Source organism: Terrapene carolina, unplaced genomic scaffold (assembly GCF_002925995.2).
Source record: "Terrapene carolina triunguis isolate 2854851 unplaced genomic scaffold, T_m_triunguis-2.0 Scaffold23, whole genome shotgun sequence".
Classification (NCBI taxonomy): domain Eukaryota; kingdom Metazoa; phylum Chordata; order Testudines; family Emydidae; genus Terrapene; species Terrapene triunguis.
This window is the reverse complement of record NW_020664374.1, coordinates 20648390-20668226: the sequence shown is the minus strand read 5'-3', so window position 1 is coordinate 20668226 and position 19837 is coordinate 20648390. Positions and strand designations below refer to the sequence as shown.

Genomic DNA, 19837 nt, shown 5'->3' with positions numbered 1-19837 from the left:
TTAATTTATTTAAGAATGTTTCTAGATTTTTTTTCTTTGCCAAAAAACCCTAGATTTGAGATTATAAAACAATGACTAGGATTAGAAGTGAGTTAGATTTCTCCTAAATATCATGGTCTTCTTTCCATAGCTACCCCTATCTGGTCTTTTAGGTCCCATAAAACCTGTTAGCTCAATGTTTGGTTTCACTTTTTATCAATTTTTATCTGCTGGGATCAGTGCTACCTGGGTGCGGATCACGGATGTTGCTGAGACCTCCATGACCTCAGCTGGTTGCCTGGGGCTGAGACAGCAACGCTGTCGAGCAAACATAATCTCTGGAAACAAGGTGGGAGTCAACTAAATAGGATGACTAGTCGCCTCATCTAGATGACGGACTAAGAGCAAAGGGCTCCCCTCTAATCCATCCCTGGCACTGATTCTGTGGCTTTGGACAAAACACGTAACCTCTCTGCCTTTATTTCGCCATGTACAAAGTGGGGATATGAATGCTAGGCTTTTTCACAGGGGTGCTCACTGTGATGAGTATTTAATTAGTTGTACATAGTTGTACAACACTATAGAAAGGTGCTGAAAATCACCTAGATGTTCTCCCATCTTTTTTGGATTGCTATTCCTGGTTAAAAAGGAAGCCGTTTTTGTTTCTTTTTTGTTTTGGGGTTCCCCCCCCTCAGTTGCAAGTGTGCACAAACTGTACCAAATCTGCAGCAAGAGGCTAATGGTGGCCTCAGGCTCACATCTTCCCATATTTAATATATAAATATCAATTAATTTTGGGTGTATCTCAAAGTATAAGTTAATTAATCCTCAACAAAAATCCCAAGAATTGCTCTGCTTGTCTCTCTTCTCTCTCCACCCACATTTTCTGGCTTCATAGGCCTCTATCAGTTATATCTCAACTACCGAATAAGTCCAGTCTTTTCCATGAAAAGTACACCACTCAAAAAAAGTATTGCTAGCTCAGTGTCAAAATGATTTAAAATGGTGCTGAATATCTAGAGACCATGAGAAGTTATAATGCTGTTTAGCCACCTTTACAAAAAGCAGAACAACAGGAATTGACTAATACACTGAAAGAACAACAGAGTATAATATCATTTGGAAAAGGGGGAAAATGACATAAATGTAATATGCCCATTTGTTACATTATAGTATGGTAAGGGGAAAATTTTAATATCCTGCCTTTCACGGGGAACCTGATTACTAGTGATGTCAACAATAACAATTTCTTACATTTGATTTGGGAACAATTTATGAATAATGCTTGTTTTACTTGCATAATGTTCTATTGTGTTAAGTCAGTTTCTTTTTTCTTCCAATAGTAGTGCTATTTCTAGAGGGATAGAAAGTATTATTTATTTACGTTATACAACTTGCCTTGACCCCATGACACAATTTACCTCTTAAATAACTACTTTCTTTTCCTGTAACAAAAATAAAGCATAACATGGTGGGGAAATTCCTATGCAGTACACTACAGCAAACTTACAAAAATGTAACTGTGTGTGTCAGAGCCCCAAAGGTCCAAGACGATTTTAACTGCACCACTTTGTATCCACAGTAATACATCACTTTGAACCCCTGACTGTGCTTTGGATTATAGCAGCAGCTCAAAGAGTTTGCCTTGACTTAATAAAAATATTAACACGCTGGTTGATATTTCCTCAACAACACTGAAGAAAAAGAAGAAGAAGAAAAAACAACTTGGTCAAAAATCAATGTAGGTTTGCAACGTTTCCTGGAATGAAAAAAACCCAAAACTATGTAGTGACATGGTGGATAATCTTAAAATTATTATTTCTCTCTCTTATCCACCTTCAATCTCCTTCGCAGACTAAAATATAAACTAGCTTGCTTTCACATTTTGTTAAAGGACGTGTGTATACTGATGTAACAGTTAAACACATTTAGTGGATATAATTAACAACTATTTAATTTTCAAAGCCATAACTCTTTAACATGTTTCCTGAGCAGACATTTGTTGCCATGGTAAGTCATTACAAACCTTAAACTGTTTTAAGGATTTGCTAATGTCACTGTTCTGATAAAGAAAAATGAATAAAAAAAACAACAAAAAAATAATACAATTCACAGACTACCATGTTTTTAAAGGCCTCAGGTTATTAACTCAGAACATATCATTAATTTTTAGTTTCTGTGTGATAACAAACCTCTTTTGAATTGAACTACATATTTCAGGAGATAATGGGTTGATTTTTTTTTATTTTAACACATAAATGGTAGTTATGTGCTTTTGAATTATAATGAACATTGCTAATTACAATTACCAGTTTTATTTACAGGACAGTAGTGTATAATTTAAGTAGGCAATAATCCAATTTGTCAATGTATTTTTTTTTTGTCATGCATTTTTTCCCCCCTGACAAGACATGTACAGATCCAGCTAAAAGCAAGTAGATAGCCAGCTGGTTCCATGGTGCTGGCTGTATCTGTGAATAACCAGCAACATACAAAATGAACACAGCATATATTAAATGGATTAAACACTGGCTAACTAATAAGTCTCAAAATGTAATTGTAAATGAGGAATGACTGCATGGATTTCTAGGGATCCTATGTTATGTGACACTTATCAATGACCTATAAGTAAACATACAGTCATCATTGAGATAGTTTGCAGATGACACAAAAATTGGGGAGTGGTAAATAATGAGGACAGATTAGTGATACAGAGTGATTTGGATCACTTGGTAAGATAAATGCAATAAAAAAATCTGTTTTGATACATCCAAATATAAGGTCATATATCTAGGAATAAACAATGCAGGCCATACTTACAAGATGGGGGATTCTATCCTGGGAAGCAGCTTTAGGAGTCATGGTGGGTAATCAGCTGAACATGCTTCCAGTGTGATGCGTGGCCAAAATGCAGTGGTTCTCAACCTGTGGCCCGTGGGCCGCTTGCAACCCAATCAGCACACAGCTGCAGCCCAAGTGACATCCTTAGGGCCATACAGGTAGCATGGGATGAAGCCCACAACTGTAAATAGGTTGAGAACCACTGGGCTAATATAATCCTTGTATGCATAAATGGGGACTCAAGTAGGACTAGGGAGTTATATTAGCTTTGTCTTTGGCACCTGTGTGACTGCTACTGGAATACTGTATCCAGTTTTGGTGTCCACACTTCAAGAAGGATGCTGACAAATTGGACATGGTTCAGAGAAGAGTCACGTGAATGATTAAAGGAATAGAAAACATGCCTTATAATGAGAGACCTAAGGAGCTCAATCTGTTCAGTTTATCAGAGAGAAGGTTAAGGTGTGACTTGCTTGATAAGTACCTACTTGGGGAACAGAAATTTGATAATAGAAGGCTCTTCAATCTAGCAGACAACTGGATCCAATGTCTGGAAGTTGAAGCTAGAAATAAGGCACAGATAATATTCAGACTAGAAATAAGGCACAACATTTTAAGTGGAGGTAATTAACCTTCAGAACAACTTATCAAGAGTTGTGGTGGATTCTCCATCACTGGAAATTTCTAAATCAAGACTGGATCTTTGAACTGGAGCATATCTTTTAGACAATCAAAATTATTGGACTTGAATTCATAATTCAAGAAAGTCCAATTGCATGTGTTATGAGGAGGTCAGACTAGATGATCACAATGGTCCATTTTTGCTCTTAAAAATCTATGAATCAAGTACATCTCTACCTCGATATAACGCTGTCCTCGGGAGCCAAAAAAATCTTACCGCGTTATAGGTGAAACTGCATTATATCGAACTTGCTTTAATCCACCGTAGTGTGCAGCCCCGCCCCGCCCCCCCCGGAGCGCTGCTATTCCGCGTTATATCCGAATTCGTGTTATATTGGCTCGCGTTACATCAGGGTAGAGGTGTACTCTGTAGATAACTGATGGTTCACAGATCACCATTTGAGGACATATGGTCTATTATTTATCATGCAATGTTTTAAAAATATTTGTCCTTAAAATGTACATGTGCACACATATGCACGCATGCGCACACACACACAAACAAACTTCTTTTACAGTATGAACTTCGTGCTCATTATTTTCTTCAGGAACTAGAAAGCAGAAGTTTTGCCAGCTTTCAAGATAGCTATTACTTTCATACATACCTTTAGTATAAGTAAGAAGTGGCAAAATCTATTTATTTAAGGAAATTGCTAATTTAAATCACACAGTTATGAGTGAAGAAGCAAGTTTATCATCTTAGTTTAATTAAGCAGCATAACAGACAATGCTGTATTCATAAACAATATTTTCAGAACTATGACCTAAAAGTATTTATAAAACTTTAGTCCTCTGAAGATATTTCCATTTTACTCTTCTGCCAATATTTCCTCTGTTGTACCTACACTACTAGTACAATTTTAGGGGTCTACCACATAGCCTTAATACACAGGATTTTCAATGTCTTCAAAGTGTGGCTCCTCTCTACAAAGCGACACCAAAGATGGTGTTGTGTGAAGGATTCCATGTTTGTCTCTTTCCTTCACAGCTTCACTGCTAGTAACAGATTCTGGAAGCCACATTACACCCTTAATTATGTAGGACGTTAAGCACTCTATTTCACAATTGCTTAATATGGTCCAGAAAAACAGATAGACCGTACTGTGTGGTAACATAGTGCAGCTTAAGCTGTTTTCCTCCATCTAAGAGCTAGAACACCAAGGAGACACAGGGTCTATGTGTGTCTAGCATTCTGAATAAACAAACATTTTTAACGCATTTTTGGAAACTAAGCAAATTGGGAAGTCACTGATGGACAACAATCATGTAACCCCAAAATAGCATTTTTCAGAAGAGAACCACACCTAAAATATGTATATAAAGAAAGGAGAGCATGAAATGGAGAAAAGTGGTGAATGCAGAAAAAAAATGAGCATTATATGAACATAAGAAGAGGTGCTGAAAATTCATTACACTTCTAAAGACAGAAAAATTCCAACTCTGAATTTCCTAATTTTCAATACGTTTGATTTTAAGATTTCTTGGCTTGATTTAGATTTCTGCTAGCACTGGCTGCAGACATGAGGAAGAGGATAAAATTTATAAACAATTTATGTACAGAGAAGAGCGCTATAAAGCAATCTGACTTCACAACCCGCTAGATGAATCATTTGTTTCTACTTTCACTGATTACTCAGAGATGACAGTTTATGGACTTAATTTGTATTGCCCTAAAGGTGACACTGCAAGATGTTAGCAGTACAAAAGGCAAAACACCAACTGCATGTGGATTAACATACAAGGAAAGCACATTCACTGCTCCTATGGCTCCTGTTAATTAAAGTGAACCATGAGTAGCTCTACTGTACCACGTTTATAAGACCTTTCTGGAAAATGATCAAACTTGTATACACAGCAGCATCAAAGGAAGTATGAAAATTAATGGGCCAGATGATCAGATGATGTAAATCAATGTTGCACCATTGACTTCAATTAAACTATATCAACTGACAATCTCAGAGGATCTGGCCCAGTGTATTATAAGAGGAGAACAGAGCACCTGTTTCCTACTAGTCTCAGTGGAGCTCCATCTGCTGTGAACACACACCATCACAGCAGAAATTGGGATCAAGCCATAACAACAGATCCCGTGCATAGTGACATTCTAGATTATGGCTCTTTTCCTGATCTATGAAAATAACAGCAATTAGTTTGATAACCCTGCTGCAGAACTTATTTGCTTCTCTCTTGGAGGAATACAGTAAGCCTAAGCAGCTTATTTTTGCGATGCTCCTTCCACCTGGAGAACACAGCTATTTAACTCAAAAATAAAAAAAGTTGTGAATACATTTGTTTTCCTCCTTTAAATGTACTCAGATGAATTATTATCAGTAATACACTTCAAACGAATGTACCAAACAATAAGAAAACCCCATGGTCTGAGATTAATTGCTGATCAAGTCTCACTTTTGGGGGAGGTATATTATGTTCCCCTATTCTGTATCAAGACCTAAACATGTAATATTTAGTAGTTATTCCATGTGGAAAAATGACAGCAGGTCCAAAACATCTTGCTATTTTCTAACTAATACTTCATTTTTGGACATACCTAGAAGTTACTGATTTACCTGACATGCCACATCAAATTCAACACTCTTCTCTTTCAGAGTCACTGAGGGCTATATGCTAAAAGCAGCTACAGACTTTAGGATTCTTCTTAATCAAAAGTAGAAAAAACCCTCAGTTTTCCCCACTATTGTATCGATCCTTTCCAGGTCATATCAATCATACATATAGTAATATGCCTAATGATATCTGACATATGAAATCACAGTGAAATATATACTTGAATGGCAATAGTTATTTGATCAGATGATTTCCCTATGCTGATGCTGGCAAGAAAAAGATGGCAAACTCCATTTCAAACATAATCCCCTTTAGGATCATGAGTTGAGTTTAAACACAGTTGTAGATATATCCATTCCCCAGTTTGTAAGATTAAAATCAGAGTTCCAAAAGATGGGGGGGAAGAGGGCACAGTTATACTCAGAACAGTAACAACTGAAATAGGCTCAAACAGAAAAGGGTGCAATAAGCAATATTAAAAAGTCACAAGCCGGTCTCTCATCATCATCATCATGCACCTTGTTATTTTTACTCACATGGTAGTAGGTGGTGTCTGGCCCAGGTGTGCCAATGACTTCTTGTCTTAATGAATCCATTTGTAAACTAGGCAGCAAGGAGTAATGACTTGGACTATTATTCTTGTCTCCTTTCTTTTTGGATTTTTTCCCTGTATCCTTTTTGCTATTCCTTTGAAACATGTAGTCATCTTGAGCTATTTTCTCATTGCTCATATAGCGAAGTAATGAATTTTCTATTGAAAAAAAGTAATAAAAGACTGAATTGCAAATCATTTAATAAATGCCACTTCTTCTTCCTAAATATACTGCACTCGTCTGTTGCTAAGGTTTATCTTCATTTTTGAAGTCTTTAGCTCTGCCTCATAAAACAAAATGTATTCCAAAAATTATTTGTATGTTGTGAATATGCTAACATAGCAATAGTTATTTTGGGATGGACAAGGTTCAAGATTCATGTCAAAGAAATTAGAAAAAAAGATCACTTGCCCTCAGGTCTTCCCCCAAATACACAGTTATAACTTTACTATGACATCTGCAGTCTTGTTCTTAGAAACTAGATCATAGATGAATAAGGTGGTGTATATTTTACATTGACTATTTCACTTTACCTTGTTCTCCCTCCTGGTTTCTATCCATCTGTTGAGTCTCATCTTATATTTGGACAGCAAGCTTCTTAGGATAGGGACAGCTTTTCAATTGTGTGTGCACCAAGAACAAGAGGCTTCTGATCCTTGAATACTAAACACCACCACAATACAAATAATTCCTTTTTGTAGTGGTAAGGCAAACTATGCTAGTGGTCTTTTGCTGCGTACAGTAAGCTATATCCTTTCTTTTTATTAGTGTATCATTGTAGTTTAAGAGGTAGCAATACTACAGCCTCAGATCTTCAAATTACAAGGTGTGAACATAAAACAATGATGGGGTAAGAACAGTTTGTTAAAACATTGGTCTTTCCCTAGAGCATATGCTTTTTTGGGACCATGTCTTCACATATTGGTATAGTGCTTAGCACAATGCAGTCTCTGGGTACTACACCTCTACCCCGATATAACGTTGTCCTCGGGAGCCAAAACATCTTACCGCGTAATAGGTGAAACCACATTATATCGAACTTGCTTTGATCCGCCGGAGCGCGCAGCCCCGCCCCCCCCAGAGCACTGCTTTACCACGTTATATCCGAATTCATGTTATATCGGATCGCGTTATATTGGGGTTGAGGTGTACTACGATGAAAACATTCAACAATGGGCATGTTTTAATTTTGTTTTGCCTTGGGCTCAATATATGGGCAACTGGGTGAAATTCTATGGCCTGTTATACAGACAGTCGGACTAGATGTTCTGATTATCCCTTCTGGCCTTAAAGTCTATGAATATATTGGATGGATGCACCGTGGAATTCTGCAGCTGAACCTCTCATCTGGAGAACATCTCACCTCTGACCTTTTTCTAGCTGAGCCCTCCTAGCTCCCCTGGGATGTTTTCCAGCCAAAAATAACAATCCCTCAAGCTAAGGGGATTTAAAATATCCACATTAATTGTGTGTCATAACAGTAAAACAAATTAACTATCATTTTATGAAATTTTGGGGCCAATTTCAAAAAGAGTCAGATGGCACCGTGTTCAAATAATGCAATGTCAATATAATGAAACACAGCCAAATTGAATTGGTACCCCTCTGCTGTGCAACTTCCTCAGGCCCTATGCAGGGAACATGGGCATGAGCAAAAATCAAGTATACATAATGAAAAATGGGAACACTCCAAGAGTATGTTATCAGAAATCCACATTTTAAGAGAGGGACCAAATGAGGACTTGACTTAAGGAAAGTCATTACAGTTTAAGTGATGCTAAGAAAAACATACAGCACTGAACAATATTAGTGTCCCAGGTCACTTACCTCTCCGACTATCTCTTTTTATCTTATTGGGATCTTCATAATCCCCTACCCAGTTATATTCCACTGGCATAGAGATAGGTCTTAGTTTGCCTAAAACAGAGGAAAAAATGGTGTCATGCCAAATTCTTACAATGTCTTGTATAACTCAAAATATTTTAAATGAAGTGTTAATATGTACGTTAATTCTACAAGGCTAATTATTTATGGGAAAAGAGCCAGTATATCTTCTGGACAAGAGGTTAAAACACAAATTCATTCAGTCCATTATTGTTAATGGTCTAAGTGGAAGTTAAGTATTCCATGGAACTTTTCAAAAATTTTAGGAAATAACCCCAGTGACATAGAAAAAAATCCCTCTCAGTAACATCAGACTTAAAACTCAAGGTTTAGAACGAGCTTCTTCCAAGCACATAAAGGCTTCCAAGTCATTTCCACTTAGCATCTGTTAATTACTCTGTAATGCAATTTGAGATATAGAGAGAATTGTTTTATGCCCTATGTGAAATGAGCTTTTGGTCTCAGACTAACGGATATCAGGGCTGTGTCCATATCACAAAAAACAGGACCACAAATGGCAACTTTGTGTCTGTCTTAATAGATACATCAATGACTGAATGGGCACGGAAACAACGATTTCAAACCTCAAATGTAGCCCCTCTGGATGAAGCATTTCACCCACCCAAAACACAGCGTATTAAGTCTGGAAAATTCACTCACATTTTAGACAACAGAAAAGAGACATCAAATTATTATACTTAAAGTTTTAATTTGAGAGCCATGGGGGTATTTTTAAAAATGCTGCGAATTGTCATTCCTTTTAAGAAAGTTCCAAAAGTACCGACATTGGTCAATGGAAAGGAGTTTTGCACAACCTAATTACTAGCTATTTAAGGAGATCTGAAATATTCAACAAGTTAAATAATGTACTGATACAAGGCAGCAATACAACCTCATGGCATATACTGCAATATCTGGCAGTCCAAACCCCAAATATTTTAAACCCTTTTACAAACAGAATGTATTCTTACTTTTTGCTTACCAATCCATTAGTCACAATGCATAACAGTATGACTATAACTTTAGTCTCAAAACACAGCAAAATTCAAATGAAAATAACCTGGAAAGTTTTATTAATTGATATTACTAGAAAGATTTTTGTAAATAAATATATAGGAAGACAAGATATACAGTTTGTCAGGGCTGAATCCCCACTCTGTCACTTTGAGTACAGAAGGTGGGGGCCCTCAAGGGTTTTAAAAATTAATACTTGCCGCTCCAGGCTTGTATTAAACTCCCAAGATTACAGCTTTTCTCTGACCTTAGCTTGGTAAACGCTGCCACCACCCAGATGCAAAAAAACCCCTTGGACTCAAGAAGGAGCACTTGGGAATTCCTCCCTGTGGGGTACCCTCAAGCCCTTTGACCCCCCCTCCGGGGAAGAGCTCAGAAAGAAAACAAAGGAAATCAGCTGTTGCTACCAGCTAATCAAACAGCATATGCACAAACCTCTTAGGACACCAAAAATCCAATCCTGTTCTTAAAAAAGATAAAATTTATTAAAAACAAAAAAGGAAGAAAATACATCTGGAACTTAGGCTTTTGTTAGATTTTAAAAGAGCAATTCCAAAAATTAAGCACCCAAAATAGCTTTCTTGGGGGCTACCTTAAAGGTTACAAGCAAACTAAAGCATCTTGGGTTAGCACACAGGAGTACACAAACCTTAAAAAATAAACAAAAAATAAACCTAATCGCATATTCCTAAACATTCCTAATTTACTTACATATTTTGAGTTGTTAAAAGTAGTTCTAGATATGATCTGATGGTTTTCATATCTGGTTCAAACTTTACACAGCATTCCTGCTGCCCGTCTCTTCAGCCCAGAGAGAACAACAGACAAAGGGAAAGTTTCTTTCCCAATTTTAAAAGGTTCTAGCCTTCCCACTGGCTCTTTTGGTCAGGTGCCCACTTTTTTTTTTCTTTACCTGGGGGACTTTTTAACCCTTTACAGGTAAAGCAAGTAGAGAACAGCTACCAAGAGGGATTTTACAGCTAACTGGCTGGCTGGGTGTCCATCAAAGGGAGCTCCTCCTCCCCCCTCTCACTTCATCTATCACACAGTTATACTGAAAACAAATATTCAAGCATGTCTGTCAACCCATTCAAGTATGTAATGTATGGGATTATTAAAATCATGCTATGTGTTTTGTACACTAAGGGGGTCATTTATAATACTCAAAAAATAAGACAGTATAGAGGAATATCTTTAAAAAAAAAAGTTCGGTATTGTCAATGGGCACAAATCAGGAAAGTATCTCTATTCAGGAAATCATTTAAATACTGTACCTGATAAACTTTAAGCATGTGCTTAAGTCCCACTGAAGTTACTGCTTCACTGAAACACATGCTTAAGTGCTTTCCTGAATAGGGATAGTGTTGAACTGATGCCTATATTAGCCTCCTATATTTATACAATTAAGAATTTTCATGGTTACTTCTCTGGAAATATGAGCATTCTCTTCTGGCCTGCACTGTACTGAACTCAAACCATACTATACAAAAAATACTGCATCTACCACAACAAGACTTTTCGTAAAGCTGTAATAAAAAACAGGTAGGTCTGATCATTACCAAGGACCACATTCATAACAAATGTTTTCTCTATGTGCTGATTTCTAAAGCTCCATATTTATTCATATATGAACTATCCATTGGATTGCCTAAATGATCTCTTTCCCATGATGGCAAATTTCATTCATTTTCCTACTCTGCCAATCTCCTCTTCAACTCACATGGATCCTCTAAAGAACATTCTCAGGGAAACTTCTAATTTGGGATGTAAGCTGAAGCTCTCAGAGGTCAATTAGCAATAACTGTATGGTAGCTACCAGTCAGTAATAGAGAACTAGTCAGAAATCTATCCTTTAAAATTGTCAAAAACCCAATTCCCTCATTTCTGAAAAATAAATAAGTCTTTTTGATCTCAACTGAAGGAGCAGGCCCAAAGGCATTTAAAAATGATTTTATCATATTATTGATTATGAGCTTGTGCTGAAAACAATTAATGCTCTGGACTCTCCAACTCCATTTGGCATGCACTAGTAATTCACCACAAAACAAATTGTTTTGGTTTTACACATTTCATATGCCACATATAAACCCTGTGTTGATAAATTACGTGTGGAAAGCTTTGGGGGCATTTTAGTGACTAGAACTTCAATACTCTTAAAAAATAAGTACATTTTAACTAATAAACACAGAAAGGGATTGAATAGTATGCTGTACACAAGAGAAACAAATTAAATTACAATCAACTAACAAAGATAAGAGGCTCTATAGAAAGATTAAATAACCCCAACGTTTCCCAGTGCTAACTATGATCTACATATTTATAGCTCAGTCCTCACAGTGGCAACTTGGAAAAGTATCATGTAGCATAATAATTGACCCCCGGGCAGATCTTTAAGCATCCCAGTGTTTCTATGCACCTGAACTTTGGCCATCTTTACTCTAGATCTGTGGCATTCAAATCCTAATGCAGCTCAAGATGTGACTGCACTCTGCAATTATAATAAATGAAACATCCAATTTTAATAGGTGTAGCTAAGTTGATGTAATGCCCGGAGCATTTTAGAGAGCCACGTGAACTGTAACAGAAAATGTGCACACAGTTCAAAATTAGAGGGATGATGAGAATTTTGCAGGAGGATTTATACGCTGTGACATTTTGAACCAAGAAGAGGTATTGCACCAGCCTCACAAAAGTGATACCCAGTAGCAAGACACTGTAGTACACACCCATTAATTATGCTGCATAGGTATATATAGCAGTTTAAGCATCTGACTTAGAAGAGGGCACAGTCTAGCAATGTAGCTCAGTTAAAGGCAACACAACTACCTTTCTGAGATAATACAATGTTCAATAGAGAAGTGAAGTGAAAAGTTATTACCCCAGTTTCTTTTAATGATATACAGATTTTGGGCTTTTTTCACAAGAGTATAATCACATAATGATTACAAAATGAACTATAATTCTCCAGCTAAGACAACACCTTAATAAAACAATGAGTGCTACTTTCCCCTCCACCCAAGTTAGAAACACCATAAGAAAATATGCATATGCCTATTTTTATCTACAATAATATGGAGTTGTCCCACTCCAACAACAGTCTAATTCTAAGTAAGAACACTGAGGCAAAGAATAGTCTCTATAGTCTGCTCCTTTGGGCCAGTGTAGGCTAGCTACAATATATTCAGTCTTTGAGAGAAAATAATGTTCATGTGGCTCAGACCAGCATACTAGAGAATTTGATAATCAACACCGATTACTGATTTGAGATACATGGAAAAAACTCACCTATAGTCTTTCTAGAGGCTATTTTAAATGGAGAATGTATTTGAACTACATTTTATTTTGACACTGATCTCAATATTAACTAGTTTTAGGGCTGGTGGAGGGGAAATAGGTGAGAAGAAGCTTTAATCATTTAGGCCTGAATCCTGCAAATGCTCTGTGAACTATTCTTATGCTTAAAGTTAAATACATGCATAAGTGTTTGTAGGGTTTGGGCCCTTAAAATACAGTGACAATTCTTTTCAGAAGAAAAAAAATTAAGCATCAACATGTACATGGAAATATAGTTTTTTCAGCATTTGGGGGCAAATTGTTGACAAACCCTCAAAAATAAGTAGAATTTACGAAGAGCAAAAATCTGATGCACACAAATATATCTCAATGATAGCATTTCTCTGTATGATCAGCTTAGTTTAGAAAAGTATTCTCTGAAACCACTGCACTCATGGAACAGTTCTTATATATCTGGGATCATATTGGAAATTTTTCTTTTTAAATAAAGTGAGTGAAAGGTGCTACCGAGGAATTCCAAAGTACTGTATTGTCACACGTTTTATTTTACTGCAGAGGAAATTATTATTCTCAAAACATGCTCATCCATCCCCATGAAAGAACAGAGGGAAATAAAATCAGAGGTAATAATGATAGGGATAGCGGAACATAACAGAGTAAATGCCACTCCCTGAGTTCACAGCATCATTCAAATATCTGCACCTTATGTCCAATGTTGGGTGGTTAAACATATTCAACGCAATGGTCACAACCAATATATACTTTTAAAAAAAATGTTAATGCTGCAACATGTGTGTTACTCTGGTAGACTGGAGACACACGAACATTCATATGGTATTTTTGCTAAACAGTTTAGTTTTATAGGTCCTTATGCTTCATGCTGCCATCATTCCCTTTGGCTGCTATAATTAAATGATGTTGGTTCCCTCAGGTACAATAGCAGCAAGCAGGTGGGAATTATTACTGCTTTGAAAAAGGAATTCTGTGGGATCCTAGACTACCCCACCCTGCAATTTTTATTTTATATAGAGAGAACAATCACTTGCTTCTACTTGTTTTGACTCTTTCCTAAAAAAAAAAAAAAATAAAGTGAGGGCTGGGATAAAACTGACAATAACGGTCTTTAAGGATGCTCCAGGGCTCATCTCCGCCACTCTTCTCTTTTTAAAAGGCACACTCTGCAAGCAGGTGCATCTTTATGAAAATGCATCCTTTAATATTCTGTATGTGTATTACACAGAGTCCTGAGAATATTTTATACAGCTTGAGTTCAGTTTGTACCTTCTCTCTCAAAGGATTTCAAAAGCTTGGCTGCAATCAAGGACTGAGTATGGTGTACTGAATCTGTGCACTGTGATAAATTAATTCTACTTTGTCTTCTCCTCAAAAGGAAGGTGGTGTCAAGATTACCATAGTTATTCCAACATGCATCTTACATTGAACTTAATAATTAAAATAAAACAGCAAATGCATTGAACAGTATTCAATAACGTGCTCAGCTAAAATTACAGCAGTCAAAATATCTTGTTAAGGGCAGTCTGATTCTCTACACAACAGTTTTGCTCAATACATTCTGATTATTTTTTGGAGACAGACAAAAAACTTAGTTGAATTCCTTTTTTGGCAAGGTAAAGGTATGAGAGTGGTAGCATAGTATGTGAGGGAGTGGGTACAAACTAATTTGTCTCTGAAATGGCTCAATTTGCTTCATCACTACATTGTAGTGGTGAGAACCCCACTGGTATAAGCCCTGTGTGAATTTGGGCAGTGAGGAAAATTCCACAAAAAGATGCCTCAGTTGGACCTAAAACAGAAAGTATATGGTCCTATATGATACAGGTGGACTCCCTCCTAACTTCTTTCCACACCGTTGCAACGTCTCAATTTTCAGCAGGAACAGAAACAAAGTTCTTCTGTTCCAAAGCTGTGAAAATGTACTACTTCAGCTAATGCAGAAACTCCAATAGTGCGATAGCTCTATGGATTATAGCTGAGGTTTTCAAAGGAGCCTAAGGGTGTTAGTTGCTCAGCTCCCATTGGAATTCCTTTGGAAGTCCCATCCTATATCTTCTTTGGGCCAGCCACTAGAGGGAGACATGAACAGGTCTGAAATTCGATCCAGCAGAGCACAATACTGTTGTGTATATTTATGTATGTGTGTACACACACGCACACACACACACACACACACACTTGCACATTCCACATTACTAGATGAAGTGTTGTTGTAACCATATTGGTCCCAGCTTCACATCAAGACCTGAAGATGAGCTCTGTGGAGCTTGAAAGCTTGTTTCTTTCACCAACAGAAGTTGGTCCAATAAAAGATGTCACCTCACCAACCTTACGGTGTAGAGGAGCACTGAGTAACCTGCATACTGGGACCATATATTAACCTCAAGCCAAGAGTGATCTATTATAATTAAAAAGTTGTTACAATCCACATTGTTTAAGGTAAGCAAGAATTCACATAATGTTACAAAATGCAGGCAATCAGTCACACTTCATTTCTGGAAATAGAGGAAAACCACAGGACAGTTCTTACTAATATAGCCATTTTTAGGACCTATGCAACATATGTCATTATGCAGGGAACCACTTGCATCCTGTATCCTTGTTGTAAATAAATTGGTTACTGGCTGCTTTCCTTACACAATGGTACTCAAAGTTATCTCCTGCATACCCTGGGAGAAGTTGTAAACTGGGTTAAGAATAGTGATCCAATAATTTGGAAGGTGAAGCTGGTAATATTTTAAGTACAACTTTCTGGACAGAAAAATTGTTTGACAATCATCATAAAGAATACGGGATTGCACTAATCTTCCATTTTTTATGCCTTAAGTCATTCAGTAGGGTTTTTTGATACACAATATCAAAAGCTTTTAGCCTGAGATCTTCCCATAATAAGATTAATAGAAAATCAGATTGATACACACATTTTCTATTTCAAAAGGATACATAAACCAACAAATCTACTAAAACTAAACAAGGGGATTTGGATTATCCTTATTAGAACAATGCCATACCATACGTTGGAGTGCTCTCTCTTCTCCCAGAGCCGCCTGTTCTTCCTTTCTCATATTCATAGCAGTATAAGACTGCATCTTCTTCAACCACATTAAAGCGCTTCCGATATTCCTGGTCAAGAAATGAATTTGGAGATTCGGAACCCTTATGAACTGGCTTGCCCACTATATGTCTGCCAATATCATCACATGGAAGATTTCCCTTTTCATCCCTGTAGTAAACAAAAGAGATTTTGAATGAATTGAGATAGGACATTTTTTTGTCTTGAACATTGTTTTAAGAGTGTGGGTGCATATAAATATTTATATGATCAAGAAATAGATAATATTGATCTTTGGGGGTTGCACTACTATGCAAGCTGTTCCATATATCTCTGGCAATTCACTTAAATTGCATCCTGAATTTACTCCTTCCTAGTCTTAAATCGCCTGAATTCTGGATATGTTGCAAAGCTCATCTATCATTCTTGGTCTTTTGAGAAGGGAGGTGGACAATGAGGTCTTATATGTTCTGCAAGGTAAACTACTATTTGGATTTTTTTTAAACTAGCATTTTCTGTTTTCAGATAAGGAGATGATGCTTGCTTTTTTCTTTTATAATTGATTTTTAATGTATCAAAGGCTCCTGGAGTCATGAATAGATGACTTTATGTTTTAAATGAAAATTTATTAAATATACAGAATCCAAGAGAAGTGTGCCACTTAATCGGTCACCAACAGCGTCTGCATGCCTCAGATTGTCCTTCAAAGTTACCCTTCAAAAAACTGACCAGACCAGACCCTGTTTAGCTTTTGAGACGTGATAGTATATTAATGTAGCGATAGCCACCAAGAACTCCATGAACAACTTAGCTTGAGTGATGAAAAGATTGTTTCTGGAGTTGATAATCCCGCATTCTATCCCTACTTATGATGAAGTCCTGGGTGACCACAGGATGAGTTAAAATGACATCTGAAGTCCTAGGCCCATCTAAGACAGCTAAGCCCCAACCTTTACTGAAGCTGTAGTCACAATCAGCAGATACAATAGTCAAAAGAATAGCAAACTTCACACATTCAGTCATTGGGGAATGAATGTAGTCTCTTTAGCTCCAAAACCAAAGACCTCTACTATAAAGAAGAATAGTTTCAGTTAGTTATGGTAGAGTTTATAGCCTCTTTGCAGGCACTGTAAAGAGTCTGGGATCACAAAAGGAATCACCTTAAGCTCAAATTTTTGGAGCTGAAGTTCCTCATTTCTAACTCCCATGCCTCACATGTGCAGTTCAGCTAGAGACACTGGTGGCCGTTTGCTGCCATAATTTGTTACATACTAACACCCAACTGCTGAATATGAATCTGAGATGTTCATGCCAAAATTTTGCTTCACTGCATTTGGTGTGAGAGAAATATATATAAGTATTGGCTAACTGTGCCTATGAAAATATGATGGATGGGTAACTCTGTTCAAATAGAATATATGAATCCTAAATGACTGTCCCACAAAGAAGATAAGTTCCAATATTGTTCCAACTAAACATTCTCTAGTTTCACTGATAACTGTTGTCTCTGCTGTTTGTGAATATAGTCAGACCCCCAGGTGGTATGGCTACAGAGATATATAATATACATTGAAGCAGTGAATCCCTATTATTTTCCAGTAGCAAAAGAATTATTGCTTTTGTTGTAGTCAACCAAAAACACACACAATAACAGCAACCCAGGAGAGTGGCACCAAGCTATTTGATAGTACACAAAATAAAAATGAAGAGATGCATAAATACATATAATTATAGACAAAAGACTGCTGAAATGCCAGAACACATCTTTCAATCAAGTCATATTATGCAATATATTATGTGATGGGTTTGTGAAGTGAACTACCGTTCAATAGGATTAAACTGACAAAAAGATTACAGAAATGCACAGCTTAATCATGCAATAAGCTTAGTTTTTTAGGTGCATTGAACTGATAAGTAATTGATATAGTATTTCATTAGTGTCGGTTCACACACCAACCCTACCATAATTTATTTTTTTTATGTCTAGAATAAATCATATAAAGGATGCATTTTCAAACATCACAACTTATGTGATAGATGGGTTATAGGCTGTTGAAGTAGGATTGCACATTAAAAATGCTGTGCAAAACCAATTCATTTTCTCATTTAATAAAATTAATATAGTAAAAGAAACATAGCTAGATGTACCTTAAGCAGTCTATAGGCATTACTTCTCTGAGCCAGAAACATATTTGAACTTCACTTTCAAAGATAAAAGGTCTATAGTCTATAACTATAAGGTTTACATCTAAGGAGAAACCTGAAGAACTCTGACTGCTTTAAGTGCTTTTCTTTTAGTCTAAAGTGTTTAGAATTAAATCGTTGAAGCCTGAAGATAATTTTTCTGAGGGTACAATGCTCTTTCAGTAGCACCCGCATAAAGATATGGTGACATCCAGTTACAAGATGAATTAACGACATGTTTATTCCCTATGGGCATTTCAAATAAATTAGAAGAAAAACTCCTTAATGAGAAACTACCTGTACTTTCTGTCATTTTTTAAAGACACAAATTGGAATAATTGTTTAAGCAGGGGCTAGCTATGCTGCATACTACATAAAGTGGTAGCACATAGCATTTTTTCTAAACATGAATGATAGACTAGATAAGACAATGGAGTGACCAGGAGTGAATTACAAGTTTCAATTCAGGGCTTCACAGAAGAATTGTGACCTCATCAAAACCATGAACAAGAAATTCAGTATTCTGACTCAGAAGGTTTTCAGTATCTCTGGAGAATAAAGGATTTCTCATAAATGCACAATTCTCTTCCCCTGCCAGTTTAAGTTGCCATTCACATCACCCTGGGATAACCCATAAGAAAGCCTTGTCAGCATCAGGCAATACATCTTATCAACTGGCTGGAAGGGTCACTGTTGAGTGACTCTAATCACCCCTAAGGAAATATGCACACTGTTCTCCCAACATAGCCCAGTAAATGTAACAAAAGACTGCCAGGGGGAAAAAAAGGCTTTTAAATCACTATTTGGTTATATAATGTTCTACACACACATTTAAGAAAAATCTGTTCTTCTGAATTATGTTCTCTTGCTATTCTCACTGTGTATTTTAAGGCATCTGTATTGCTTACAATGCATATTTTACAAATGTATTTATATGCTATAATATCCATACGGGATTACTGGAGAGGAACAACAGGGTATACTGCGGTAGCATACTGAATTGGATGAGTGGTAATAGGACAATGTGATAAACCGAAGGATGAACCTGCTGCTGCTCTTCTGACTCCTAACTGGAGGCTGACAGCTCAGTCAGAAGGAAAACGTTCTGTGACACAGAGGAGGACAGCTGGAGACTTGAAGGGACAGTGATGAAGGTGGCTGTTTCAGCTCAGAGTGGCATATATATTTATGGAACAATTGGGTAGCTACAGAATATAGAATGAAAGTCATACCTCAAATATTGTCCTAGCAATTTGCTCCAATGATATTATACAAAACATATCTAAAAAAGGAATTACCATGGCTGTAGAAAAGTAGCAATCCATTGCAGTAAGAGCCTCTCCCTCTAGCTCAAGCTATAGAAATTCACATTTTTAGCTATAGAGTGTCCCAGTTCAATCCCTGTCACTGGCTAAGATGGCAGACATCACAGACACAAAGTACTCTTTCTAGTTTTGCTTCAGGGTTCAAGACAATCTTTCACTAATAGGGATTAGGGTGACACCATCATGGGGCAGATTAGCCCAAATCTACCTACTCTGAGGGTCATGTACCTTTTTCTGCAATAAATGGCGTGGGCCACTGCAGGAGGCACAATGCTGGAACAAACAGATCATGGGTCTGATCCAGTGTAGTCACTCTTATATTTCTAACAACTAGTCGAACTCCATGGGAAAATATCAGAGGCCTCATCCTCCAATCCATATACATGAATATGTACTTTCAACAAGTGTAA

The 19837-nt window shown here is 36.9% G+C and overlaps 1 protein-coding gene across 2 annotated transcripts in view; it reads right to left on the bottom strand.

The window, feature by feature from the left end:
* LOC113406244 (connector enhancer of kinase suppressor of ras 2-like) overlaps positions 1 to 19837 on the bottom strand; it is a 357746-nt gene that overhangs the window by 116302 nt on the left and 221607 nt on the right. For both annotated transcript variants that reach the window (XM_026649850.2, XM_026649851.2), the window contains 3 exons: positions 15878 to 16089; positions 8487 to 8576; positions 6603 to 6817 (listed from right to left, as the gene is read on the bottom strand). In XM_026649850.2, coding sequence (XP_026505635.1) covers positions 6603 to 6817; positions 8487 to 8576; positions 15878 to 16089 — 517 coding nt within the window. The remainder of the gene's footprint in view (positions 1 to 6602; positions 6818 to 8486; positions 8577 to 15877; positions 16090 to 19837) is intronic.